Raw genomic sequence first — 27312 nt, forward strand, 5'->3', positions numbered from 1 at the left:
AATGAGGAGTAAGCTACTTAATGGACAACATACTGTATCGAAGAGACTTGCACATAATTCACAACAAGAGGATGCTGAATTCAAAAATGAAGTCCTCCTGTTGAGGACGGTTAGGAGAGAAGTCGTACATTGACTAATTAAGGAGAAGATCATGAGTTTATAAGTAAGAAATATTATCTCCATTGGTACAAGATATTTTGAAGAAATCAAAAGTAAAACCACAAGAGCTAACGATCAAAGTTACAACATCATACCATTATGAAAGGTCATAATTCCTAACATTTCCTTTCGGTGGTCAAACTTCACCATTGAAACTTGGGGTCGACTGCTCGGACTCTGCTCTTTCAGGGCGAGACTTCACATTTATCCACCAAATAATACTTAATATTTTTCTCTTAAATTCAACATTAATACCAAATATTCCTATTATATTCTAATAAAGATTAAAAAAAAAATACTAATGTAAATAAATATAAATAATAAATATTTTAATTTATCCAAGCCCTAAGATGTTTGAACATATATTTGAATAAATAATATAAATAATAAATATTTCCTTCCACGTCCACATTTATTTTATTAATCAAGGTATGACTAAAGATCCGTTGACTTTTTGTTTATGTGATACATAATATTTTTTAGACTCTTAACTTTAAATAAGTTAACTTAATCCGTAGTTAACTCTCAATAATATCATTAAATTACAAATTCAACCACACAAATTATTAACTTACTTTAATTAATTAATTTACGATTATGACTTTTCTAATAAATGTCAAATATATAATGAATGGTGGGTCCACTCTGCTTCTAAATCATTGAACCCCACTAAAGTTTAAGGAATTATATGATCATAATCTACAAGATATTGGGGATGTTGACATTTTATGAATTATATAATGTTCCCTATGAATTACGATTAAAATGTTATATAATTAACAGCGTCCGGATATATATATTTATATTTATATATTATAGTTTCATGTTTATTAAATTTAAAAATGGAATTGATTTTCAGAGCAGGAGGATGATGAAACTAGAGATGGGCATCTTCATCTTCAATTTCAAAACGATTTTGTTCATCTCCTTCGTGTTTCCGACAATTTCTCAGCCGGAATTTTTGTTCCACACTTGTTCAGACAAAGGCAACTACACCGCCGACAGCCTTTTCAAGAGAAATCTGGACGCCGTACTTGCGTCTATTTCCTCCAATACTCAAGTGGATTATGGTTTCTACAACGCTACCTCCGGTGAGGATCCCGACAGAGCTACCGGTTTGGCTCTTTGTCGTGGTGGTGTTGCGTTGGAGCAATGTCGGAGCTGTGTGAAGAACTCAACGCGTAGGATTTCTGAAAGTTGCCCAAATCAGAAAGAGGCAGAGGGATGGTACCAGGATTGTCAAATTCGTTACTCGAATAACGCTATTTATGGCGTTGGAGACAGCAACGTGAAGATGTTGTTTTGGAACACTCAAAGAGCGGAAGACCCAGATGGGTTCAATGAGGCACTCAGGAGTTTGTTTGATCGGCTGCAGAGGGCGGCTGCGTCGGGGAGTTCTATTCACAAGTCTGCTGGGGGCGACCAGAGGGTTCCATTTCCCAGCACGTCTACCATATATGGCTTGGTCGATTGTTTCCCGGATTTGTCTTATTTGAACTGTTTTAACTGTCTCGATCAGCTTCAAGCATCTTTTTTTAGTTGTTGCAATGGCAGCTTGTTGGAAAGAGGGATAGTGAAAGAGATAAGAATAGATGAATGCTGCGATGCTTTATTATTGTCTACCGACTTGATGCATAGAGGCTTACACAATTCCAGTATTTATAGCTTATACACTGGACCAGAAATAGTAAATCATCGAAATCTAGAAAGAATTTAAATCTACTAACAATCTCCTAAAAATCTCATAGTTTGAATATTTGAATCATATCTTCATTTTGAATCATATCTTCATTTTGAATCATATCTCAACACTCCCCCTTGATTCAAAGTTGCAAATGCCAAGTAATCGTCTGAAGTAGCAAAACTTTTCTTTTGACAAAGCCTTGGTAAGTATGTCTGCTAGCTGTTCATCGGTGTTACAATATTCCAAGACAATTTCTTCGTCTGCAACAAGATCACGAATATAGTGATGTCGAAGTTCAATATGTTTTGTTCTACTGTGAAACGCTGGGTTCTTTGTCATAGAAATAGTTGCTTTATTATCACAAAATATCTTTGTTGTCCCTTTTTGCTCTTGTTGAAGGTCAGCTAACATTCTTCTTAGCCAAATGGCTTGACACGCTGCTGAAGTTGCTGCAACATATTCTGCTTCTGATGTTGACAGCGCCACTGTTGCTTGTTTCTTTGAGCTCCAAGTGATCGCTCCTGACCCTAAAGTGAAAACATTGGCTGAAATGCTTCGTCTATCATCTAATGATCCTGCCCAATCACTATCAGTGAATCCATATAGTTTGAAATTAGAGGATTTAGAATACCAAATTCCATACTCCATAGTTCCGGCAATGTAACGTAAGACTCTTTTTGCTGCTCCATAATGAACCTTTGAAGGATGTTGCATAAACTTAGAAATAATACCAACAGGAAATGCAATGTCGGGTCGTGTGTGAGTTAAGTAAATCAGTCCGCCAACCAAGCTCCTGAACCTTCTAGCATCTGTCATTTCTGCTCCATCATCATGTTGTAATTTCTCATTAATATTCATAGGTGTAGCTGCAGGCTTACAATTAAGCATACCAAATTTACTCATAATATCTTTGGCATATTTTCTTTGTGAAATAAAAATTCCATCTTCAACTTGATATACTTCAAGACCAAGAAAATAGTGCAATAGACCCATATCTGACATCTCAAATTCACTCATCATTTGAGACTTAAATTTATCCAAAAGAGAGTTAGAAGAGCTAGTGTAAATAATATCGTCAACATAGAGGCAAATAATGATGAAATCACTTTTACCTTCCTTCTTCACATATAAAGTAGGCTCATTCTCACTTCTCATGTATCCTTTCTTTTGAAAATACCCATCAATCTTGCTGTACCAAGCTCGAGGGGCCTGCTTTAATCCGTATAGTGCCTTTCTCAACTTGTATACCTTTGTTTCTTTGTCCTTCTTTATGAATCCTTCTGGTTGTGCTACATAAACCTCTTCTTGTAAATCTCCGTTAAGAAATGCTGACTTAACATCAAACTGATAAACTGGCCACCGCAATTCTGCTGCTAATGCTAGAATAGTTCTTACAGTTTCAAAACGAGCTACTGGAGAAAAAGTTTCTTCAAAATCTATACCTTGTTGTTGTGCATACCCTTTTGCTACAAGACGGGCCTTATGCTTTTGTATGCTTCCATCTGGTGCAAATTTTGTCTTGAACACCCATTTCAAATTGATTGCATTTTTTCCGTTTGGTAAGTCAACCATCTCCCATGTTCCATTTTTCTCAATGGACTGCATCTCTTCTACCATGGCTTTCTTCCACTCTTCTTTTTCAGCTGCTTCGTCATAACACATAGGATCTGAAACAGTAAGAGCAAATTGACATGATGCATATATGTCAGTTAAAGATTTATACTTCTTTGGAGGTGTCTCATCTGAAAGTTCTTCAAGAGAAGAATCACTGTTTAGTGATGCTGAAGATGATGAATTTGACACATTTTGTGTTGCAGTGGAGACACTAGGAGATGCACTGGAGTTGACCCTTGTTTCTTCATTTGGGGAAACTTCAACTGTAATCTTTTGCTGCTCCTGTTCTTTACTCCAATCCCAACTCACATTTTCATTAAATATTACATCCCTTCTAACTAAAATCTTTTCACTGATGGGGTTGTATAATTTATATGCCTTTGATTGAGTACAATAGCCAATGAAAATGCATTTTTCAGATTTTTCATCAAGCTTTTGACGAACTTGAGGATGTTTCAAAGCATAAGCAACACAACCAAAGATTCGTAAATGACTTACAGATGGTTTCCTTCTATGCCATGCTTCATAGGGAGTTCGATTCATAACCGCCTTTGTTGGTGAGATGTTTAATAGATAAACAGATGTTGCTACGGCTTCTGCCCAAAATTGGTCTGGAAGTCTCCTTGCTTGTAACATACTTCTTGCCATCTCCACAATAGTTCGATTTTTCCGTTCAGCGATTCCATTTTGTTCTGGAGTGTAGGGAGCTGTTAATTCCCTTTGGATGCCCTCTTCTTCACAGAACAGATTGAACTCTTTAGATATGAACTCGCCACCTCTGTCTGTTCGAAGAACTTTAATGTGACAGCCACTTTGGTTCTCTACCATAGCTTTAAACACCTGGAACTTCTGAAAAGTTTCTGACTTATGTTGTAGGAAGTAGACCCAGCTCATACGACTATAATCATCAATGAATAGTAAAAAATATATACTCCCACCCAAGGAATTCGTTTGCATTGGCCCACATAAATCAGCATGAATTAGTTCTAGACAGTGTGAAGCTCTTCTAGCTTTTCCAACCGGAAAGAACTTCCTAGTCTGCTTGCCATAAATGCATCCTTCACATAAATTAGTTGAGTCAATTCTTGGTAATCCGAAAACCATACCTTTATTCCTGAGTATTTTCAGGCCGTTCATATGAAGATGTCCATATCTGAGATGCCATAATGTTGAGTCATCTTTCGTGCTAGCCGCAAGAGCAAAATCCTCAATGTTAGAAATATCAAGTGGAAACATCTTATTTGAAGTCATGGCAATTTGAACTTTATGACCTGATTTTTTATGTGTAATGACACATGTGTTGTCATCAAATAGAACTGAATGTCCTCTAGTCATCAATTGTCCAACACTCAATAAGTTATACCCTAAATCAGGTACAAATTGAACATTATCTAATTGTTTTATCTTACCATGACTGGTTTCGACTTTCACCGTACCTTTTCCCTCAACTTGCATCTCTTTTGTGTTTCCAAGTTGCACCTTAATTTTTTGCGTCTCATCCAGCTCTTTGAATAAGGATTTGATGCCTGTCATATGGTTCGAGCATCCGCTATCAACAAATCATAAGTCACCTTTTCTTGGATTAGTATCCATGCACGCCATAAGCAGCTTTTCTTCTTCTTCTTCATTCTCTGCTGCAAAATTCATTCGTTGATTTTTATACCAACAATTAGATTTTGTGTGCCCATACCTTTTGCAATAGTAACATTGTATGACATTCCTTTGTTCATTGAATTGTCTCTGTCCATCACTTCTCCANCTCCATAGGTACGCATCTGACTGACTATTGCCATTGATCTTGACAAAAAATCAGCAATTGATTCGCCATTCGTCATGAGTAGAGTTTCAAAATCACGTCTTAGAGATTGCAATTTCACTGTCATGACCTTTGAGTCTCCTAGAAACTCCTTCTGTAGAATTGACCATGCCTGCTTTGATGTGGTTGCTGCTGCAATTCGTGAAAAAATAGTCTCATGAACTGCTTGCTGAATAATGAATAGAGCCTTGGCATCGTTTTTCTTGGTTTCTCTTAGTCTCTCCTTTTCTTCTATTGTGGGTTCTAATACATCAGCAAACCCGTGCTCCACCAAGTCCCATAGCTCCTGCGATCTGAGCAAGGTCTTCATCTTGATGCTCCACCACTCATATTTCTCACCATTAAAGATTGGTAACAACGGTGCAGAGGAAGAAAAACCAGCTACTGCCATTTTTGTTTTGTGAAAGAAAATAATCACTCGCCCTCGTGTCGAACGAACTTGGCTCTGATACCAAAATTGTTGGAAAGAGGGATAGTGAAAGAGATAAGAATAGATGAATGCTGCGATGCTTTATTATTGTCTACTGACTTGATGCATAGAGGCTTACACAATTCCAGTATTTATAGCTTATACACTGGACCAGAAATAGTAAATCATCGAAATCTAGAAAGAATTTAAATCTACTAACAATCTCCTAAAAATCTCATAGTTTGAATATTTGAATCATATCTTCATTTTGAATCATATCTTCATTTTGAATCATATCTCAACACAGCTTAGGTGCCAGATTACTTGCCACTAGCTGTCAACTCAATTTTGAAATCCACCCCATCTATATCTCTCTTTTGTCTCCGCCTCCTCCGCCTCTGCCACCGCCATCTCCGCCTCGAAAACACGGTATCATTTGTGGGAAAACAAATTGACGTCATTATTTAATCCAAAAGCTTATACCATATTATTAAGCTTTTTGGTCTTTTTCTTTGTTCGTCAGGAAATCATGGCAATAATGGTAGAACTGTTGTAACCATTGGGGTGGCCATCGTTTCTGCTATCACTCTAATGGTTACCATTTTCATCATTTTCAGATTGAGAAAGAGAAAGAACAGAAGACAATTAGACAATTTTGGAGGTATGGATCCTCTGTTTAGATGCTTCGATTGTGAAGCTTTTTGTTTATGTTCGTGTTGATGTGCTAATAATCTATGCTTAGGTGCATCTTTTGGAGACACTACTGATGAAATGAGCATTGTGGAGATGATTCAATTTGATTTTGGAAGCATTAAAGATGCAACGAATGAGTTCGCAAGTGAAAACAAGCTGGGACAGGGTGGATTTGGGGCTGTTTATAAGGTATGAAATGAATTTGGGCGAATCATAAGGTGTAAAGTGATACTCAAACTAGAAACTTAGCTGCTGATATGATCAGGGTAAGCTGCCAAACGGACAGCATGTAGCAGTGAAGAGGCTTGCACGTAATTCACAACAGGGGGATGCTGAATTCAAAAATGAAGTCCTTTTGGTGGTCAAGCTTCAACATCGGAACTTGGTTAGGCTACTTGGGTTCTGTTTGCAAGGGAGCGAAAGGCTTCTTATATATGAGTTTGTCCCTAATGGCAGCCTTGACAACTTCATATTTGGTGTGACATTGTTTCCTTTTTTTTGTCTTTGGTCCTACTCTTGTTTGGAAAGTACCATCCTTATAATTATTTACACGTAGATTTGGGAAAGCGGACACTGTTGGATTGGGAAAGACGATACAGAATCATAAACGGCATTGCACGAGCACTTCTTTACCTCCATGAAGATTCTCGTCATCGAATCATACATCGTGATCTCAAAGCTAGTAATATTTTTGTTGAACGAGGAAATGAATCCAAAGATCGCTGATTTTGGTATGGCAAGATTGTTCGAAGTTGATGAAACTCATGTCAATACAAGCAGAATTGTGGGAACTTAGTAAGTCCAAGTTCTAACCTTTTAATATTGTCAATCTAATTTATTGTGTTATTATTATTATTATTTTTTTTTTTGCAGTGGTTATATGGCTCCGGAGTATGTAATACATGGACAGTTCTCTGTAAAATCTGATGTCTTCAGTTTTGGTGTTTTAGTTCTTGAGATTTTGAGCGGTAAGAAGAATAATTATTTTCACGAGGGAGAGCATTTCGAAGATCTCACAAGCTTTGTAAGTATATGATTTTAAATCTCCTCCGTGCATGAAAATGCTTCAAGCAGCTAACAACCGTATATGAATTTTCTTACAGGTATGGACAAACTGGAGGGCAGGAACAACTACAAATATCATAGATTCAACCCTTAGCGTTGGTTCAAGGATTGAGATGATAAGATGCATTCACATTGGACTATTATGTGTTCAAGAAAATGTAAGCAATCGACCAACAATGGGATCAGTGGTTATGATGCTAGGTAGTTCTTCTCTCACTCTCCCAGTACCCTCTCAACCAGCATTCTTCCTGCATAGTGCCACCAATGAATCCGACACCAATGGAACTGGCAGTGAATCCGCATCCGTTCAACTTTCGAGAAATGAAATTTCAATTACTGAGCTCCATCCTCGTTAGATCATCATCGCCCACCTATATTGTTCACTTCCTTCAAAGAGTTTACACAAAACACTACTAATTTATTGTTAAAATATCATCAGGTAGCCCAACCATTGTATAAGTGACTATATCTATGTTAAGAAAATAACATGAGTGACTATATTTAGGAAAATAATTTAGAATTTTAGGAATAAATTTAGGAAAATAATTAGGTATTTTAGAAAAAGTTCACAAATTTTAGGAATAGATCGACTCTCACCTTACTCACTTCATCCTCCCAAGAAATCCCGAGTAGTAGTTTCTACCGAGTGTTTTGTAAATCTCTTATCAATAAATTGTGCCAGTGTTTCCCACATAGAGTTATGTTCAACATTTATTTCCGTGCAATAGCTCAAAGTCTCGTGTTTATAATTTGTCTTGATTCCAATAAATGAGAGTAACTCTCGAGAATATTTAGCTCGAATTTATGGTTTATCATATATATCATATTTCATGCAAATATTGAGGATATTTAGTCTTTTATTATAACTAAATATCTTGTATTCATTTATTAGTTTATAATTTATTTAATTTTGGTCCGATTATAAATAGAGAATTTTGGAGTTAGGTTAAATTCTTTTTTCATGGTCAATTTAATCATTTAGAAAATAGAAAAAGACATCTCCTGCGGCTGTGTGGGTGAAGACTGACTTTACCAACGTTTACACCACTCAGAAAGTTCAGCAACTTTACGTTAAAAATGGAATGCATTTTGAGAGAAGGAAAATCAAATTAGAGATGGGCAATTTCAAACCCCTTTTGTTCCTCTCCTTCATTCTCATGTTCATGGCTTCTATCACCATTTCTCAAATAGAAATCAAGGCCCACTCATGTTCAAACACCGGCAACTACACCACCAACAGCATTTACAGGCAAAATCTCGATACCCTTCTTTCCTCCATCGCCTCCAACACCCAAATAGATTATGGGTTTTATAATTTCTCAGCCGGACAGCAACCCGACAGGGTGAACGCTATTGCCCTTTGCCTCGCTGATCTGTCGGTGGAAAAATGCAGGAGCTGTCTCCTAAATTCGACTCGGAGGATTCTACAGGATTGTCCAAACCAGAAGGAGGCTGTCGGATGGTACACCGTTTGCATGATTCGTTACTCAAATACATCCATATTTGGCATCCGGAATGATAAAGTGCTCGACCCAGTTTTTATTTGGGGTCGGAAAGCATCAGACATTGGTGGCTACAATCTAGCACTAAGCCGCTTGTTACAAACACTCAGAAACCGGGCTGCGGCTGGGGATTCTAGACACAAATTCGCTGTGGGGGAAATTGCAGCCACCAATTTGGACACCATATTTGGGTTTCTTCAATGTACTCCCGATTTGTCCTCTGTGGATTGCAATAATTGTCTTATGAAGGCGGCTCAAAGAGTTCCAAATGGAAGTATGGGAACGAGGATATTTTCGACCAGCTGTTTTTTGAGATACGAGACTAATGATCTTTTCTACAACACTCTGCCCCCACCGCCGCCGCCGCCCCCTGCTGGTTCTGCTCCTTCCCCACCCATGTCACCTCCACCGCCTCCAACGCCAGGTATCGTTGTTCACATGCTCAAAAACCTTTTCTTTTTGGTGGGTTCTTCCTGAATTTACAGTCAACGAAATCACAACTACGTATTAGCAGATGGGTTTGTGGAAACTCGTTAGATAAACGCTAACCTAGCCTCCGATCTAAATTTCTTTTGTAGGAAATTCTAGTAGAACTATTGTTATCGTTGTGGTGTCCATCGTTTCAGCCATCGTTCTCGTTGTTGCCATTTTCATCATTTTGAGGTTGAGGAAGCGGAAGATCAAAAGAACAGCCGACAAATTGGAAGGTGAGTGGTTAATGAATCCTCTGTTTTCTTAGATGGGCAGTGTTTTTTTATTGATCGTGTAGTTCTTGAGAATTGAGGTTCATTTCCTAATCTACGTTCAGGTATTCATATTGGAGACACCACCGACGAAATTAGCAATGTGGAGACGATTCAATTTGATTTTGAGACCATTAAAGTTGCAACAAACGATTTCTCAAGTGAAAACAAGCTCGGACAGGGTGGATTCGGAGCTGTTTACAAGGGTAAGCTAACCAATGGACAACGTATAGCAGTGAAGAGACTTGCAAATAATTCACAACAAGGAGATGTTGAGTTCAAAAATGAAGTCCTTTTGGTGGTTAAGCTTCAACATCGGAACTTGGTTAGGCTGCTGGGATTTTGCTTGCAAAGAACTGAAAGACTTCTCATATATGAGTTTGTTCCAAATGCCAGCCTTGATCAGTTCATATTTGGTATACTCATTTTCTACCTTTTTCTTCTTCCATTCACTTTGTGCATCACATTTGAAAAAGTCATCTGTTCATATTATTGACACAATCTATGACTATCTAGACTTTGGAAAAAGGACGTTTTTAGATTGGGAAAGACGATTCAAAATCATAAATGGTGTTGCACGAGGACTTCTTTACCTTCATGAAGATTCTCGCTTTCGAATCATACACCGTGATCTCAAAGCTAGTAATATTTTGTTGGACGAAAAAATGAATCCAAAAATTGCTGATTTTGGTATGGCAAGATTGTTCCAAGTTGATGAGACTCACGGCAATACAAGTAGAATTGTGGGAACATAGTGAGTATCATTACTGCAACAATCATCCTCTTACAATGCATTTAAAAAAAAGTAATTTATTGTGTTTTTTTTTTTTTTTTTGTTGCAGTGGCTATATGGCTCCCGAGTATGTAATGCATGGACAATTCTCAGTAAAATCTGATGTCTTCAGTTTTGGTATTTTAGTTCTTGAGATTTTGAGTGGTAAGAAGAACAATTATTTAAAAGAGGGAGAATATTTCGAAGATCTCACCAGCTTTGTAAGTATATGATTTTAAATCTCCGTGCATGAGAATGCTTCAAGCAGCTATCGATAGTGTATGTTCTCCAAGTGCTAATATCAGGTGAACATTGTGGATTTTCTTATAGGTATGGACAAACTGGAGAGCAGGAACAGCAACAAATATCATAGATTCAACCATTAGAGTTGGTTCAAAGATTGAGATGATAAGATGCATTCACATTGGACTATTATGCGTTCAAGAAAATGTAAGCAATCGGCCAACAATTGGATCAGTGGTTATGATGCTAGGTAGTTCTTCTCTCACTCTCCCGATACCTTCTCAACCAGCATTCTTTGTGGATAGTGCCACCAATGAATTCAACATTAATGTAACTAGTTGCGAATGCGTGTCCGTTCAACTTTCGAGGAATGACATTTCAATTACGGAGTTCCATCCTCGTTAGATTATCATCACCCACCTATGTTAGTTGCTTCCTTCAAAGAGTTTACAAAGTCTTGTCTTAATAATTGTCTTGATTCCAATTAATGAGAAAATCTTAAGACATTAAATAGCTAAGCACGACTTAACCATTAGAGTTTTGGAACGACTTAACCATTAGAGTTTTGGAGTATCACATCAAAACTTTGCAATGTGTTAAGTTAGAAATTATTCTAAACTTAATAATATAAAATTTAAATGGTTATTTATAGGAATGTTTATAGAGGAAAAGTATTATTAACCTAACCCTAACTCAAATTTTACAATAAATTATGACTCAAAAGGACGGGAACGTAGTGTGCACGCAATAAATATTTGAAAAGACAAAAAAATGAAAATCATTTATTTCAATAGGAGAGAATTTCAATACAATGAATCAAAAAAAAAAAAAAAAAAACCGAATTGACGTCTCGAGATATTCTTTCCTTTGTGACATTCCATGTCTCTCAAACATGCCCTCTCTCGTCTCGTAGCATCACACACCTGAAAAGGAAAATATATGAAGGATGAATATAAAAATTATACTCAAGAAGCTACTTACTTGTAGGCTCTTATCGTGTTCATGTTGTTGGATGATGAAAGTTCCACATCGAATAATTTAAGAATACTCTCTATTGTTATGAGGTCTTTTAGAGAAATCCAAAGTAAAGCTAGGAGAACTTAGGCTCAAAATGGACAATATCATACCATTGTGGAGAGTTGTGTTCGTCTAACACATGCATTTCCTATGCATGTATTGAACGACGTAAATATTTTTTATGTCTTTTTGTTTAATTTATATATGTATATGTTGATCCACTGTAATGCCGGTGAGATGGGAGTAAGTAATGAGAAATTAAAGACCAATTAAAATTGGACACGATAGGAGGAAGTAAATTTACGACCAAAAAGGTCATTTTAAAAGTAAAATAATTGCCGTAGCAAACAATTTCCCTAGCGTGGTTGAACAGTTGAAGATCATGACTGAGTCAACAGACCAGGAAATGGGCTCTCTAACTCAATACGTCACGACTTGTGTTTAATACGGTCCAGATCCCAGAAGACCGTGGACTTGCGCAAGGAAGAAGACGATGGGCAAGTTTCTGAGCTACATGGACCCACTCAATCGTATAACTAGATAGAAGCCGTGGTAGACGATTGTGTGGAGAGATACCCCGTTCCCAGTAAGGTCGTTGAAGATTGACCGGCGGACGCCGGAAAGCCAATCGGAAAGAATGGAGGTTTCGACGGTTGAGGAAGAGGAATCGATTTGCTTCCAAGCATTAGAACGACCATTGACATGGTCGGTCTGATGTTAGGGTCTTCTTGTACGCACAGGAGCCCGATTTGGATCCATCTTAGAGCTTCGCTTAAAGAACAATCTCCAACCAGGTTCGGATCAACCATTTCCTCTTCTCTGCCTTCCTTCCATAGTTGCCATGCCTGATTTTGTTCAATTCATGTGTATTGTAAAAATCTTGCCCACACAAAAACAAAACCTAAGAATTTGCCAAGAATCTTTACCTGTGATAGAAGGCTTTGTGCATTGTCTACTTTGAAGAAACCGCTGTTCTTTCTCCCGCTTATCACTTCTAGCATTAAGATCCCAAAACTATAAACATCCGATTTTACAGAAAACACTCCCTCCATTGCGTATTCTGGTGCCATGTATCCACTGTAGAAGTGATTAGAATGACAAGATTAGATGCAATTACTCACAAAATGCTGATACATATTGATATTGTTCTATGCTTAATGACTTACAAAGTGCCAACAACCCTGTTGGTGCTAGCCTCAACTTGCTTGCCTCCGAATATTCTGGCCGTTCCAAAGTCTGATATCTTTGCATTCATCTCATCATCCAACAACACATTGCTAGCTTTTAAATCCCGATGAACGATTTTTAGCCGAGAGTCTTCGTGCAGATATAGAATTCCTTTTGCAACTCCATTGATGATGTTGTTGCGCTTAAGCCAATCGAGTTGTTTGCATTTAACTGGATCTGCATTGCAGAATGAAGAATAGGAGATGAACTTTCCTGATAATGAACCTTTGTGTTTGACTCCAATGGAGCAAAAAGCATATATATGAAGAATGGAAAGTAAACTGACCAAATAATAAGGCATCTAGACTAGTGTTTGCCATGTACTCATAGACAAGGAGCTTTTCCTCTCCCTCCAGACAGCATCCCAAAAGCTTGACCAGATTTTTATGTTGAAGCTTCATTATGACCATGACTTCATTCTTGAACTCATCGTGACCTTGGCTTGACTTCACTGACAGTCTTTTTACAGCTATTTCTTCCCCATTCATCAGCTTTCCCTGGATGAATTGAAAACTTAGGAAACAGAAAGAAAGCAGCAAATAGCACAGGGATAACTTGCAGTTGTAACAGCCCAAGCCCACTCCAGATATTGTCATGTTAGCGAGAGGTTTCCACACTCTTATAAGGAATGTTTTATTCTCCTCTCCAACCGATGTAGGATCTCACAGTAGTTATGAACAAAGGATCAGATAATTGTTCTTTGTTATATGTACATCATGCCACTTCTTAAGCTCATATTAGTATCGTTAAACCATTTCGACATATTTAATCTTAGGATTCAATAGTTAACCTTGAAAACTGGGCCAAACCCGCCTTCTCCAAGTCTATTTGCATCTGCAAAGTTGTTTGTGGCAGCCTGTAGGGTGATGAAACTGAAGTAATGCATCTCTTCATCATTGTCTCCATCTCTTGAATGCAAATTTTGCTTCATCAATTCTGCAGACTTAGCATCTCCCAAATTTCGCAACAGAACTTGTTCACCTGTGTCCATCTCTGGATCTATGAATTTGATATCATAATATTTTATTTGAATCAAAGCTTTATAAGTGCAATCTAAACGTAAAATCTTTGATTTTCTTACGTTGTCTTCTCTTCTTTGACAGAAGTAAACAATACAACAGACTTGCAAGAAATGCTACTGCTGCAACTGTTGATATAATGATTACTGCAATCACTTTGGCGCTCAATCCTGCTTGATTTAGTATAAAATTATAAGATGTAGAAGAATTTAGCAAACAACGAAACAAAAAAATTATAAGATTTGAATCACCTTGAGGCGAAGCTGATAGAGAATAGAAAAGATATTTCTCATACGTTATGCTACAACTTGGGCTCAAAATTCTCCACCCCACTCTCCCTTTGTAAACCTGCCCGATCTCCTCCAACAGAGCCATCAAACATTTACAACACGCGCTACTGTTGAGATCCCTTGTGCACTGAACCAATCCATAGCCAGTCCCATGCAACTTGTTTGCCTTGTACATCATCGGTAACACTGAGGCTTCACTGGCCATCTGAGACAACAGAGCAGACCCATCAATATTACTATCATCTGGCGATGTCTGGTTCCCTGAATCGCCCATGAGGAATCTCGGGGAGATCTCTACGGTTCCCAAGAAGTTCTTGTCTGAGTATCTAAGCATGCACTCATCGTACCATATTGTGGCGTTTACTCTTAAAGGGCATCGATCCCTTACATCTCTGCTTGCGGTACTGACACAACTGTGACAGTAATCGTTGGGAATATCTCCACGACAGAGTACGAGGCCGTACATTCCATTGAAAGTTCTATTGTAGAAGCTGTCGGAGGAAGCTTCGGATAAAGAACCCAGTATGCCAATGAGATCTGAACCCAGATTAGAGTTGGTTGTGATATTACTTGGCGCTGAACAGATGTGGAACCTATATCTTGGTTCGAAATGATGGGAGCGGCTAAGCCCAAAGATTGAAATCAGAAGTAGCAACGAAACTGGCGAAGATCTGTAATTGAGGAAACAGAACATGATTTGGGTTTGGAGTAGCAGATAAAGAGACGAACTTCTTCTTGAAGAAATAAGAACAGATGATTGAAATATCTGTTGTACCTTTCATTGTACAATTATTCAGAAGAAACTGTTTGGAGTCACTTGTTTCGATGTAATTTTCAGCATTTATTTGCAGGTAGCAAAGACAGAGTCACAATTTGACAGAGTCACAGAACGTCATGTCTTGGCATATTCTGTTGGGTTTGATACAAATTTGAATATTCCAAGCGGATAAGCTCATTAAATACTCCATGAAAGCAAGTATGTGTCACAATTCAAGATGAGCAAAACGTCTGGGATTTTACCAATTCGCTGAGGTTTCTTCAAGCAGAGTAGAAGATAACTTTGTAATCAGAGAGAAGACGATGATGAACACAACTAACACTCAGAAAACTGGCAGTCCACTCATTAATTTACATTCAGTTGCGTTGCTCTTGAGTCTTATATGCAATGATTTTCATGGGCTTGAAGCTATTTTTAACAAGCTGTGATCTTTCAGATTGACAGAGTTGCATTATCCAGACGCAGGGCGCGAAATATTGCTGCGGTTCTTGCTTTAACCGGTCTGCCGGTATTTTGATATCAACTAAATCACTTAAATTTACCGTTAGTTAAATATCTTTTCTTTCAAGAGAAAGCTTTCTTTGGCAATGAATTTATACCATTTGTACCATAGCTAGTGTAGATACGGTCAACTTGTCTGCTTTGACTCATTACATATTGTCGTAGCCTCATGATTTTAAAACATATTTATTAGAGAGAGGTTTTTACACTCTTACGAATAGTAATTTGTTTCTCTCCCCAATCGATGTAGGACATCTTTAATTTTCAAAATTTTACAATCTTATTCCTATGTTTTGAATCTAGATTTCATTTGGTTTTAAATTTTAAAATGTTACTTAGTTTTAAGTTTAGTTGGTATGTTTTAAAATGTTACGTCGAATTTAACATCACTCAATTATGGTTGTCATTTATTTATTTTTAAGTAATACATATATTTAGTCAAAAACTTATATTTTACTATAGAGAAGGTTTAATTCTTTTCCAATTAGTATCTCGCACTGTCGGGTGACTAGCTCTGATATCATTTGTAAAGCTAAGTCCATTATTAGTAGATGTTGTTGAGTCATTATATAGCGAGGAAACTGAAAAGAGGACATTATCTCTTTAAAGACAAATGTTCATTTAAACCATGTACAGGAATCTATGACCGGAAGAAAAAAAAAAAAACTAAATAAAGTACATCATAAAATTGAATGAATGCAGTGGCTAGATAGAAGCAGTAGTAGACGACTGATCTGTGGTGAGTAGCCCTGTCCCTGTTTCAGTTGATGAATATTGATATCTACTGATAGACCCTCGACCTGTAAGAAATGGAGGTTTTGACGGCTGAGGAAGGTGAACCGCCTGGCTTCCAAGCATTAGAACAACCATTGACATGGTGGGTCTGGTGTTAGCATCTTCTTGCACGCACAGCAAGCCAATCTGGATCCATTTTACGGCCTCACTCTCACGATAATCTCCAGCCAGGTTCTCATCTATCATTTCTTCTGCTCTACCTTCATTCCATAGCTCCCATGCCTGTTAAATTGTTATCTCTGTTAAACAAGCATCACAAAACTGAGAGGGAGACACTTTTTTTTATTTATAAAGAACAGAAGCATACATACATATGACAGAAGGTTCTGCGCTCTGTCCATGTTTAGAAAACCAATGCTCTTTCTCCCACTGATCACCTCCAGGATTAGAACTCCAAAACTGTATACATCGGATTTAACTGAGAAAACACCCTCCATAGCATACTCTGGCGCCATATAGCCACTATAGCATTGCCAATTACAACGAATGAGCAACGAGGATATGAAACACAATGATTAATAATACAGTATAGAAGGTAATGATAAAGATTTATGTATTCCTAAGTTTACATGCTATCTAGAAACTCTGGTACAAATGGATATAGATATGCTGTAAATGACTTACTATGTTCCAACTATTCTATTGGTGCTGGCATCAATTTGCTTGCCTCCAAATATCCTAGCAGTTCCAAAATCTGATATTTTTGGATTCATCTCCTCATCTAACAGTACATTACTCACTTTCAAATCCCTGTGGATGATTTTGAGTCGAGAATCTTCATGGAGATACAGAATTCCTCTTGCAATCCCATTGAGAATGTTTTCGCGCTTGAGCCAGTCGAGTTGTTTGCACTTCAATGGATCTGCTAGTGCAATTAGATGAGTAAAACCATGACATGGATTGTAGTGTATGGATAATGAAAACGAGATTATAGGAGAGAAAGAGAGCTAACCAAACAAGAAAGCATCAAGACTTGTATTTGCCATGTACTCATAGATTAGAAGTTTTTCTTCTCCTTCAACACAATATCCCAGGAGTCTAACCAGATTCTTATGTTGAAGCTTCCAGATGACCTTTGCTTCATTCTTGAACTCTTCATATCCTTGATTTGATTTTGTTGATAGTCTTTTCACAGCTACTTCCTCACCATCCATCAGCTTTCCCTAAATTCCAATCAATCAACATATTGTCATAACCCATGCCAATCCCACGACTAATAGATATTGTCCTCTTTAGGCTTTCCCTTTCGGGCTTCCCTTCAAGGTTTTTAAAACGTGTCTGCTAGGGAGAAGTTTTCACACTCTTATAAGGAATGTTTTGTTCTCCTATCCAACAGATGTGAGATCTCATAATCCACCCACCTTGGGGGCCAGCGTCCTCGCTGGCACACCGTTCAGTGTTTGGCTATAATACCATTTGTAACAACCCAAACCCACTGCTAACAAATATTGTCCTCTTTAGGCTTTCCCTTTCGGGCTTCCCCTTAAGGTTTTAAAAATGTGTCTGCTAGGGAGAAGTTTCCACAACCTTATAAGGAATGCTTTGTTTCTTTCTCCAACCGACGTGGGATCTCACAATCCACCCCCTTGGGGGCCCAACGTCCTTGTTGACACACTGCCCGGTGTCTAGCTCTAATACTATTTGTAACAACCCAAGCTCATTGCTAGCAGATATTGTCCTCGTTGGGCTTTCTCTTTCGGGCTTCTCCTCAAGGTTTTTAAAATGCGTCAGCGAGGGAGAAGTTTCCACACTCAGAATGCTTTGTTCCTCTCTCCAACCGAAGTGGGATCTCACAATCCAACCCCTTAGGGGCCCAACGTCCTCGTTGGCACATTGCCCGGTGTCTGACTCTAATACCATTTGTAACAGCACAAGCCCACTGCTAGCAGATATTGTCCTCTTTGGGCTTTCCCCTCAAGGTTTTTAAAATGCATCTACTAGGCAAAAGTTTCCACACCCTTATAAGGAATGCTTCATTCCCCTATTCAACCGATGTAAGATCTCACAATTAACCTTGTAAACTGGACCAAACCCGCCTTCTCCAAGTTTATTAGCATCTGAGAAGTCATCTGTAGCAGTCTTTAGAGAACTAAAACTGAAGAAAGGCATATCTCCATCACTGTCTTGATTTGATGCATCCAACTGTTGTCTCAATGAGTAAACCAGTTGTTGATCAACTCGATTTCGCAAAGGAAGCTCTTCACTTCTATCCCTCTCTGAATGAAAAGCCATGTTTCTTGTTATGTGATATTAATCGAAATCCTACTACAAGTACATTGTTTATGCAAAGGGTTTAGTCTTCTTACCCCTTTTGTTTCTCCATAAAAATGAGGCATAAATCATTCCTAGCAGAACTGCCGCTGCTGCAACTGTTGATATGCTGATGACAACGATCCTTGTTCTGTTGCCTCCTGTGCATTCCCTTTTATCATTAGATCAAAACCTTTGAAAATTGATGAGGGTCAGGAAAACAAAATCAATGTCGTCACCTTACCTTCTTCATCAAGAGGCAAGGATGGAGGTCCTGGTATCCCATAAAACTGAAAGGCCTCAACCCTTAAATTACAATTGGGAGCTAAAACTCGCCACCCTCTTTGCCTTAAGCAACATCCCTTTGCAAAAGTCACCAAATTTGTCAAACAGACCTCACAATCACGCTTGATGATATCTCTTGTACACTGTGCCAGTCCAAATCTCTGATCCACACCACCCACATTTACCTCACCTTCCTTGAACATCATATTTGAATTTGTAGCATCTTGTACTAAATTAGACACCAATGCAAGATCAATGAAATCACGGTCTTCAATAGTAGATTGGTTCAGACTATTATATAACAGTATTCTCGGAACTGTCTCCAGGATCCCAAAGAAGTTCACAACTGAGTATCTCAACATACATTCATCAAAGCCTATGGTACCATTTGTTTGTGATGAGCAGGTGACTTTGATTTGTTGACTTGCTCCTTCGATGCAGGTATGACAGGCCTCATTAGGAAGATCCCCTCGGCAGAGAAAGAGGCCATGGATTCCATTATAGGTCTCAGTGTAAAAAGTGTGAGAGGAAGCTCGAGAGGTCAAGGAATTCAGTAGGAAGTTGATGTCAGAATTCAGATTTGGGCGAGCCGTGTTGGTTCCTGAGCAGTTTAAATAGCGTTGGCTACAACAAGGGACTATTAGTCCAGAGATTGAAATCAGTAGTAAAATTGAAGGCAAGGACGGTGTTTGAGGGAGGAAATGAATCATGGTTTTTTAGTTTTGGGGTAGCACAAAGAAGAATGAACGAGGATGATGAGTTCAAAGGTATTTTTATGTATAGAAATGAAGACATTTTGTCCACAATATTTTGGGTTCTTCAACATCAACCAAAACGCTGGTGAAAGTGGAAGTAAGATCAACACCTAACCTGCCCATCATTTGAAAGTTTCAGAATTACTGTTTGTAAGCGAAAGAAAATTATTACCTTCTCAAACCCAAATAGTCGTTGCATGTGTTAAGACGAAAGTTTCTGGATTAGTACTAATTTGACTTGTTCAGCTCCTTTTTTCTTCCTTATAACTCGTCAATGATTATGTTGTTGAATAAAAAATGAATCCAGAATGGTTTTGTGAACGTGCCCAGCAGCTTAAATCTTTTGTTGAGTCTAGATGAACAAATATTTGGAAGAGTCAAAAACCATCCCTGTGGGGAGTGGTTGTGGGTGGGGAGCTGAGTTTGGAAAAAGGGATCTTTGTAAAATTTAAAAGAAGGGAAAAAAATGCAGGAGCTTTTGATAGACGGACGACTTTTAGCAGAACTCTTCAGCCAATGTTCTTGTTTCTTCCCCATCAACATCAACAGCTATCCTCTATTACAAGTCAAACGGGGATCGTGAAGAACTTAGGGGATTGTTGTTTGTTGTTTTCTTGATTGTTGAAGGGTTTTCTAGAGCTGGCAAGAAAGTTTCTGAAGCTAGGATTCTGGTAGATGATGAAATCTAAGAGAACAGAGATGGAGGAAGGTCAAACAAATTGTTCCCTTGCTGAAATGAATCGAAAATCTGGACTGGATTTGGTCGTCATGATGTTGAGAGATATTAGATTATAGTAATCGATGACATTTTATTCCATGGACTGGCTTTTGACATTCTTGTTTGCAGGAAAGTGAGATGAATTCCTAGCCATACAAGCAAGACTGTGAGATCCTAGTAAGAGTGAAACGAAATATTTTTTATAAAGGTGTAGAAACCTCTCCTTAGATACATTTTAAAAATCATGAGGCTGACGGTTATACGTAACAGGCCAAAGCAGACAATATCTACTAGTGGTGAGTTTGGGCTGTTACAAATAGTATCAGAGCTAGACACCGAATAATATGGTAGCGAGGACACTGGCTCTAAGTAGTGGATTGTGAGATCCCACCTCGGTTGGAGAAGGGAACGAAACATTTCTTATAAGGTGTGAAAAGACGCTGACGGTTATACATAACAGGCCAAAGCAGATAATATCTGCTAGCGGTGGGCGTCACTCTCACGTTGTCAACCGCTTGACAATGAAGAGTCTTCTGGCCAATATTGTACGTATTCAGGCAGCCCATTATTTTTATCAAATCTTAAGTTATTTTATAACTTTAGATTGAGAAAAAACTGAGCTTTCTGAGTTGGTTGGAAATTCAATCTGCAATTTATTATTAATAAAGTAGTTCATACAATAAAACTTCTATTAAAATAAAGGAAAGTCGTAGCCGAAGCTCAGAAGTTAAAGCATTCTTCATTGGTGGAAAAATAAGCCAACGACCTTCATTACGCTCATTAAAAGGGAAGCTCCTATATGTCATGGTTTTTTGTAACTCTCCTGTTGTTATGGCATTCTTTCTTCCTTTTGCCTTGTTTTTCTTTGCCAGAATCTGTGCCACTCAGCCAGTCTTTGTCAACCATGTCTGCATGTATCAAGTAGGGAACTTCACCAGCAACAGCACCTACAAGACCAACCTCGATCATGTACTCTCTTCCATTGCCACTGCCAAAGATAGTGGCAATGGCTTTTACAATTTTTCCTATGGTGAAAGCTCAGAACGAACCAATGCCATGGCGCTCTGCCGAGGAGATACGAAGCCTGATGTTTGTCAAAGCTGCCTCAACGACTCTATATATTTTCTAACACGGCTATGTCCTAAGCAGAAAGAAGGTATTGGGTGGTATGATAACTGTATGTTGCGCTATTCAAGTCGTCGCATGTTTGGCACAATGGAAGCTGAACCCATGTACATAGTGTTGATGAACAACGACAGTGTGATAAAGGAAGATCTGTTCAAGCACAACCTGAGGACATTGCTGTATAGCTTGAAAGATAATGCTTCTTCAGGTGATTCTTTACGGAAGTATGCAGCTGGAGATATATTTGGAGAAGGGTTGGGGAGGATATATGCACTTATGCAGTGCACACCTGATTTGTCTCAAATTGAATGTGATGCTTGCTTAGATTCAGCTATCCAAAAAATTCCAGCATGTTGTAGCGTAGCTTGGAGACTTTTTTCACCCAGCTGTAATGTTAGATATCAGATGTCCCCCTTCTTTGATCCTCTACTGGTTTCACCACCACTGCCGCTAGTTTTTGTTCCATCCAGCAATACCACGTCTTCAGAAGGTTCGGTTTATGGTCGAACATACAAAAAGTCAAATAGTTATCAAACAGAGTCTTACTAATGTTGTTTGTTTTCAGACAAGAAGAAGACTGCCGTACACACTACCATTGTAATAGCTCTACCGTTCGTGGTTGTTTCGGTTTTCGCCATCGGCATCTACATGTTTTTGAGATCCAGAAAGTTGAGGGAGAGAGTTGAGAGTAAGATCACATTATCTTCTTCAAAACCCAAGTTTTTCTTTTTAAAATTATCATCTTGAAAGTGTGAATTTCTGCTAAATTGCTAATTCTATGTCACCTCACGACTTGTGAAGCTACTGATCATGATGACATTAGCCCTGTGAATTTCTTGCAATATGATTTCAAGACGATTAGAGATGCAACAGATGACTTTGCTATCTCAAATAAACTTGGTCAAGGTGGATTTGGTGCTGTTTATAAGGTAATTGAATGAAATAGAACTGTAACAACCCAAAATTCAGATTCATCGCTAGTAGATATTGTCTGCTTTAGTCCGTTACGTATAGCCGTCAACCTTACGGTTTCTACACAGGAATGCTTCTTTCTGCTTAGGACATAGTCGTGTGAGAAAATATATAGTCACTGAGGCAGCTTTGGCAAACATCAGGCTTCATGTCCTACATCAGTTGGAGAGGGGAACAAACCACCATTTATAAGAGTGTGGAAACCTTCCCCTAGTAAATGCATTTTAAAGCCTTGAGGGGAAGCCTGAAAGGGAAAACCAAAAGAGGACAATATCTACTAGCGGTGGATCTGGGCTGTTACAAATGGTATCAGAGCCAGACACCGAACGATGGCATGAAACCTCTCACTAACAAATGCATTTTAAAACTGTGAGGCCGGCAGCTATGTAACGGGCCAATTTGGACAATATAGGCTGCTGCAAGAACCAAAAACATTCCTTATAAGGATGTGAAACCTCTCACTAACAAATGCATTTTAAAACTGTGAGGCTGACGGCTATACGTAACGGGCCAAAGCGGACAATATAGGCTGCTACAAGAACAATAGTATAGCATTTTGTTTCAACAGGGTAGAAGACTTAAAAGGGTTTTTCCTTGTTTATGCATCTTCAGGGTAAGCTTTTGAATGGACAAGAAGTGGCTGTGAAAAGGCTAGCTCAAGGTTCGCAACAGGGTGACTTCGAATTCAAAACTGAAGTCTCACTGGTTGCTAAGCTACAACATCGGAACCTGGTTCGACTTCTTGGCTTTTGCTTTGAGAGAAATGAAAGACTCCTCATCTACGAGCTTTTACTGAACTCAAGCCTAGATCGTTTCATATTTGGTAACCTATTCCCACTTTGTTCTATGTTCTTGGGCATCTTCTCATAAACTAAGCAGCTATATACTTATCAAATGAAAATGCAGATCCAGTTCAACGTCAATATTTGGACTGGTCGAGACGTTACAGAATTATAGTTGGCATCAGTCGTGGACTCGTGTATTTACACGAAGATTCTCGATTCAAAGTCATCCATCACGATCTTAAAGCTAGTAATATTTTATTAGATGCCGACCTAAATCCAAAAATCACCGATTTTGGAATGGCAAGATTGTGTTCAACTGATCAATCAGATGGTGATACAAGTAAAATCAAGGGAACATAGTAAGTTTTCATCATTCACTTTCACTTTCAGTATTTTCTACCAAATTTAGGATGTCTTATAAGATTGAATGTTTCTTATTTCAAGCGGATATATGGCTCCAGAGTACGCGTTGTACGGGCATTTTTCAGTGAAATCAGACGTGTTCAGTTTTGGCGTAATTCTGCTAGAGATCATGAGTGGCCAAAAGAACAGTTGCTTCCAAGATGGAGAAAACACAGAGCACCTTCTAAGCTACGTGAGTATAAATGTTTTAGAAACGTTTGTTCTTTGTTTGCTAAGCTTAACACAAATTTAGTAAAGCAGACATGGAAGAACTGGATGGAAGGGAATGTCGGGGCCATCATAGACCCGATATTGGGTAGAACATGCATGGATGAAATGGTGAGATGCATCCATCTAGGATTACTGTGTGTTCAAGAAAACATAGAGAGCAGACCCACCATGGCTTCAGCTGTTGTCATGCTCAATAGCAACTCCTTCACTCTTCCTGTACCTCTGCGGCCCGGATTTTTGCTGCAGAGTAATGCCTCAAACTTGCCACAGCATGTTGATGATTACACACAAGAATCACAGCATAGTCTGTCTGAGACCCTTTATATTGAGGAAGAATCGGCAAACCAGTTTATTCTGTAGAATTGTAATTTAACCAAAAATAAATAAATAAATATATATATATATATGGTGAAGTTAAATACAAATTTCATCCTCAATTTTTAATGTTATCCTAAATAATATTTTAAACTTTGAAAAATATCTGTAATTTTAATTATATATATATATATATATATATGATAATTTTGCATTTTTTTTAAATGTTTAATAAATATTTAAATATTTAAAATTTGAAATTTATCTTTTAGAAAATGATTGTTTTTTATACAGCAAGGAAAAGATTCTTCAACCCAAGTCAGAACCCTCCGGAGCCAACCCTCCTGGAGCCCAATTATATATTTTTTTATTTTTCATATTAAACCTAGGTAAAATATTTTTATATATTCCTTATTTTTATTGTATACAATACATTTAAATTAATTATTTTTATTGTTTATTTAATTTAATTTTTGTTATTTTAACTAATATATTATTTTTAATTTCTTTGTTTTGTTTATATATATATATATATAATTTTAAAACATATTCTAAATTATAATATATTTATTATCTATCTATTTCAACTTTATTTATTTATTTATTATAGTTTAAGATCGAATGTATCGTATAAATATATCTGTTTCAATATTATTATATTACAATTTATATATTTTTTTATTTTTCTAATAGTTTAGGATATAAGATAACATCTAAATAAACATATTTCAATTAAAATATATTTATATATATTTTATTTTTGTTATATACAATATTTAAAATTATCCTTTTTATTATTTATTTAATTTCATGATTTTTTTGTTACTTTAATTAATATATTATTTTTAATTTCTTTGTTTTGTTTATATTATATATATATATTAAATATATTTTAATTCATAATATATTTATTATCTATCTGTTCAAACATTATTATATCATAATTTATATATATTTTTATTTTTCTAATAGTTTAGGATTAAGGTAACCTATAAATAAGTATATTTTAATTAAAATATTTTTATATTTTTTTTTATTTATATATTGATTTGGGTTTGTTGGTGAACTTTTAATATATTTTAGAATAATTATAAATGGTAGATAAATAAAACTCAAAAAAAAAAAAATTTTGACAACCCGGTTAGGTTGTGAAAAGTTAAATACAAATTTCATTTTTAATTTTTTATGTTGTCCTAAATAATATTTTAAACTTTGAAATATATATAAAATTTTGATTATATATATATATATATATATATATATGATAATTTTGTATTTTATGTCTTAAATTTTTAAAAAGGTTTAATAAGTATTTAAATTTTTAAAATTTGAAATTTATCTTTTAGAAAATGATTGAAAATCGTTGCCATTATATCAAAGAATTTAATGTCACAAATTGTGAACCATATGCGTTTAATTAAAGTTTTTGAAGTTTTGTTTCTGATCAAACCCTAGCACTAGCAGGCGAAACAAACCCCAATTTTAGTCTCGTCTATGGCTCCCAAACGGTCACCGTTGGATGAGCCACCGGCAGCGTCTTCCTCCGAATTAGAAGAAACCTCATCGGGCGAGGAGGAGGAAGGTGTATCCAGAGACGGATCTTCCTCTGAAGAAGGGGAGGATGAAGAAGAAACTCAAGCTCAGAAACCGAAAAAGTCTGCTCTTCCTTCTACTCCTGCTGTCGATAAAAAAGCAGCACCGAAGAAGTCTGAACTTGCTACTAACTCTCAGGCTCAGTCTTCTTCCTCAGACAGCGGCTCCGGATCCGATACCGATTCGGGTACATCCGGAAGAAACGTCCAGCCGATTACCTCTAATCCGATTGAAGAGACTCCAAAGATGAAAAAGCCCAGATCCAAGCCTTCTGCCTCAGCTACGCCTGCGCGATCGTCTTTGAAGAGGCCTAGTGAGACAGTAAGAGAGGCAAAACGGCCAAAGAGTTCTGAGGCTGACGCTGATGATGGGGTTGTCGCGGACGATGATTCCAAGAAATCTGTTGACGAATCCAAAAAGTTGTTTCAGAGACTATGGAGTGAGGACGATGAGATTGCTATACTGAACGGCATAATTGATTATACAGCCAAGAAGGGTGCTGACCCAGCTCTTGATATGAATGCCTTCCATGATTTCATCAAGAAATCTCTTCACGTCGACGTAACCAGGGCCCAGTTAGTGGATAAGATACGTCGATTGAAGAAGAAATACAGGAACAATGTTGATAGAGGTAAAAAGGGTGCCGACCCAACATTTTCAAAACCCCACGAACAAAAAGGTTTTGAGCTGTCAAAGAAAATATGGGGGGGCGAAGGAATTACTCGGACTCCGGTTGTGGAGCAGCCCAAGCCAAATGCTAATGGCACTCCAAAGAAGAATCAAAGAGGTAGCTCCACTAAGACACTGGCTTCACTCAAAGCTGAGTTGCTTCCTTCTCCAGATGCCCCAAAGGATGATGCTAAGATGAAAATTGATGATAACGAAGCTCCTTCAGGGTGCATGGATGGTTTTGTTGCATTTGAAAGGTCTTTGGGTGCTGCTGGCTTTCCAGAAAGTTTTTTGAAGCCAGGATTAAATTTAATAGGGCAATCCAAGAGAACAGAGCTGGAGGAGGAGTGGAAGAAATTGCATCTTGCAGAACTAGAGCTTTTTCTGAAGAGGACGGATTTGATTAGGGACCAGGCAAAGTTGATACTAGACGCCTACAAATCATCTGACAAGTAAGGATTTGGACTTTGGACAAGAGTATAATTCTTCAGCTTTCAGATTGATAGTTCAGAGCTCAAATATATTCATGTTGTTTGTTGTTTTGTCTAGGATTAGGGTTGTCATACTTTTAAATTTGTCTGATTTTATTTATATCCTCGAGACCTTAGGGTAAGTTACTACCGGCTATGCATAAATCTCTACTTCTGTTGGTGAATTCTACTACTTATATGTGGTATTGACGTCAGTTTATTCTAGTGATGGTGTATTTATCTTTTTGTTTCTCTCCCAAGAACAACTGCTTTTTATTTTCCTCATTGTTAAACAGGTGACTTTCTGTCTTACTCTGGTATGGGTATTATACTATCATTCAAGATGTTTGTTGGATGCTTCTTTTCTTGGCGTTTTCAGAAATTGAACATCATGAATATTATGATTTTCTCCATG

The 27312-nt window shown here is 37.5% G+C and overlaps 5 protein-coding genes and 1 pseudogene across 7 annotated transcripts; 4 read left to right on the forward strand and 2 right to left on the reverse strand.

The window, feature by feature from the left end:
- Window position 1: 1 nt before the first annotated feature.
- Window positions 2-7857, forward strand: LOC111453475 (annotated as a pseudogene).
- LOC111453357 (probable transcription factor At1g61730) lies at window positions 5623-27252 on the forward strand. Its single transcript, XM_023094422.1, has 3 exons — window positions 5623-5633; window positions 15297-15303; window positions 25621-27252. The coding sequence occupies exon 3, from the start codon at window positions 25660-25662 to the stop codon at window positions 26881-26883; it is 1224 nt and encodes a 407-aa protein (XP_022950190.1). The 5' UTR covers window positions 5623-5633; window positions 15297-15303; window positions 25621-25659; the 3' UTR covers window positions 26884-27252.
- LOC111453351 (putative receptor-like protein kinase At4g00960) lies at window positions 8538-11167 on the forward strand. The gene is made up of 6 exons (XM_023094412.1): window positions 8538-9366; window positions 9521-9649; window positions 9751-10101; window positions 10202-10439; window positions 10528-10678; window positions 10788-11167. Exons 1-6 carry the CDS (start codon window positions 8556-8558, stop codon window positions 11103-11105), a joined length of 1998 nt encoding a protein of 665 aa, XP_022950180.1. The 5' UTR covers window positions 8538-8555; the 3' UTR covers window positions 11106-11167.
- On the reverse strand, window positions 12009-18504 carry LOC111453477 (cysteine-rich receptor-like protein kinase 10). Its single transcript, XM_023094595.1, has 11 exons — window positions 18341-18504; window positions 17280-17490; window positions 16952-17189; window positions 16639-16789; window positions 16326-16549; window positions 14026-14987; window positions 13735-13943; window positions 13231-13441; window positions 12884-13121; window positions 12644-12794; window positions 12009-12562 (listed from the first exon to the last, which is right to left on the reverse strand). The coding sequence occupies exons 1-11, from the start codon at window positions 18434-18436 to the stop codon at window positions 12254-12256; spliced, it is 3000 nt and encodes a 999-aa protein (XP_022950363.1). The 5' UTR covers window positions 18437-18504; the 3' UTR covers window positions 12009-12253.
- On the reverse strand, window positions 18584-19572 carry LOC111453478 (cysteine-rich repeat secretory protein 38-like). The gene is made up of 2 exons (XM_023094596.1): window positions 18822-19572; window positions 18584-18738 (listed from the first exon to the last, which is right to left on the reverse strand). Exons 1-2 carry the CDS (start codon window positions 19570-19572, stop codon window positions 18608-18610), a joined length of 882 nt encoding a protein of 293 aa, XP_022950364.1. The 3' UTR covers window positions 18584-18607.
- LOC111453352 (putative receptor-like protein kinase At4g00960) lies at window positions 20797-24228 on the forward strand. 3 transcript variants are annotated; one of them, XM_023094414.1, is made up of 8 exons: window positions 20797-20880; window positions 21208-21950; window positions 22026-22148; window positions 22262-22389; window positions 23045-23255; window positions 23339-23576; window positions 23662-23812; window positions 23881-24228. In XM_023094414.1, the coding sequence occupies exons 2-8, from the start codon at window positions 21248-21250 to the stop codon at window positions 24208-24210; spliced, it is 1884 nt and encodes a 627-aa protein (XP_022950182.1). In that variant the 5' UTR covers window positions 20797-20880; window positions 21208-21247; the 3' UTR covers window positions 24211-24228. The 3 variants fall into 3 exon arrangements, with proteins under 3 accessions (XP_022950182.1, XP_022950181.1, XP_022950183.1); XM_023094413.1 differs by lacking the exon at window positions 20797-20880 and having other exon boundaries at window positions 21010-21950; XM_023094415.1 differs by lacking the exons at window positions 20797-20880; window positions 21208-21950; window positions 22026-22148; window positions 22262-22389 and adding an exon at window positions 22923-22963 and having other exon boundaries at window positions 23006-23255.
- Window positions 27253-27312: the final 60 nt, after the last annotated feature.

This window comes from Cucurbita moschata, unplaced genomic scaffold, assembly GCF_002738365.1.
Source record: "Cucurbita moschata cultivar Rifu unplaced genomic scaffold, Cmos_1.0 Cmo_Scf00015, whole genome shotgun sequence".
Classification (NCBI taxonomy): domain Eukaryota; kingdom Viridiplantae; phylum Streptophyta; class Magnoliopsida; order Cucurbitales; family Cucurbitaceae; genus Cucurbita; species Cucurbita moschata.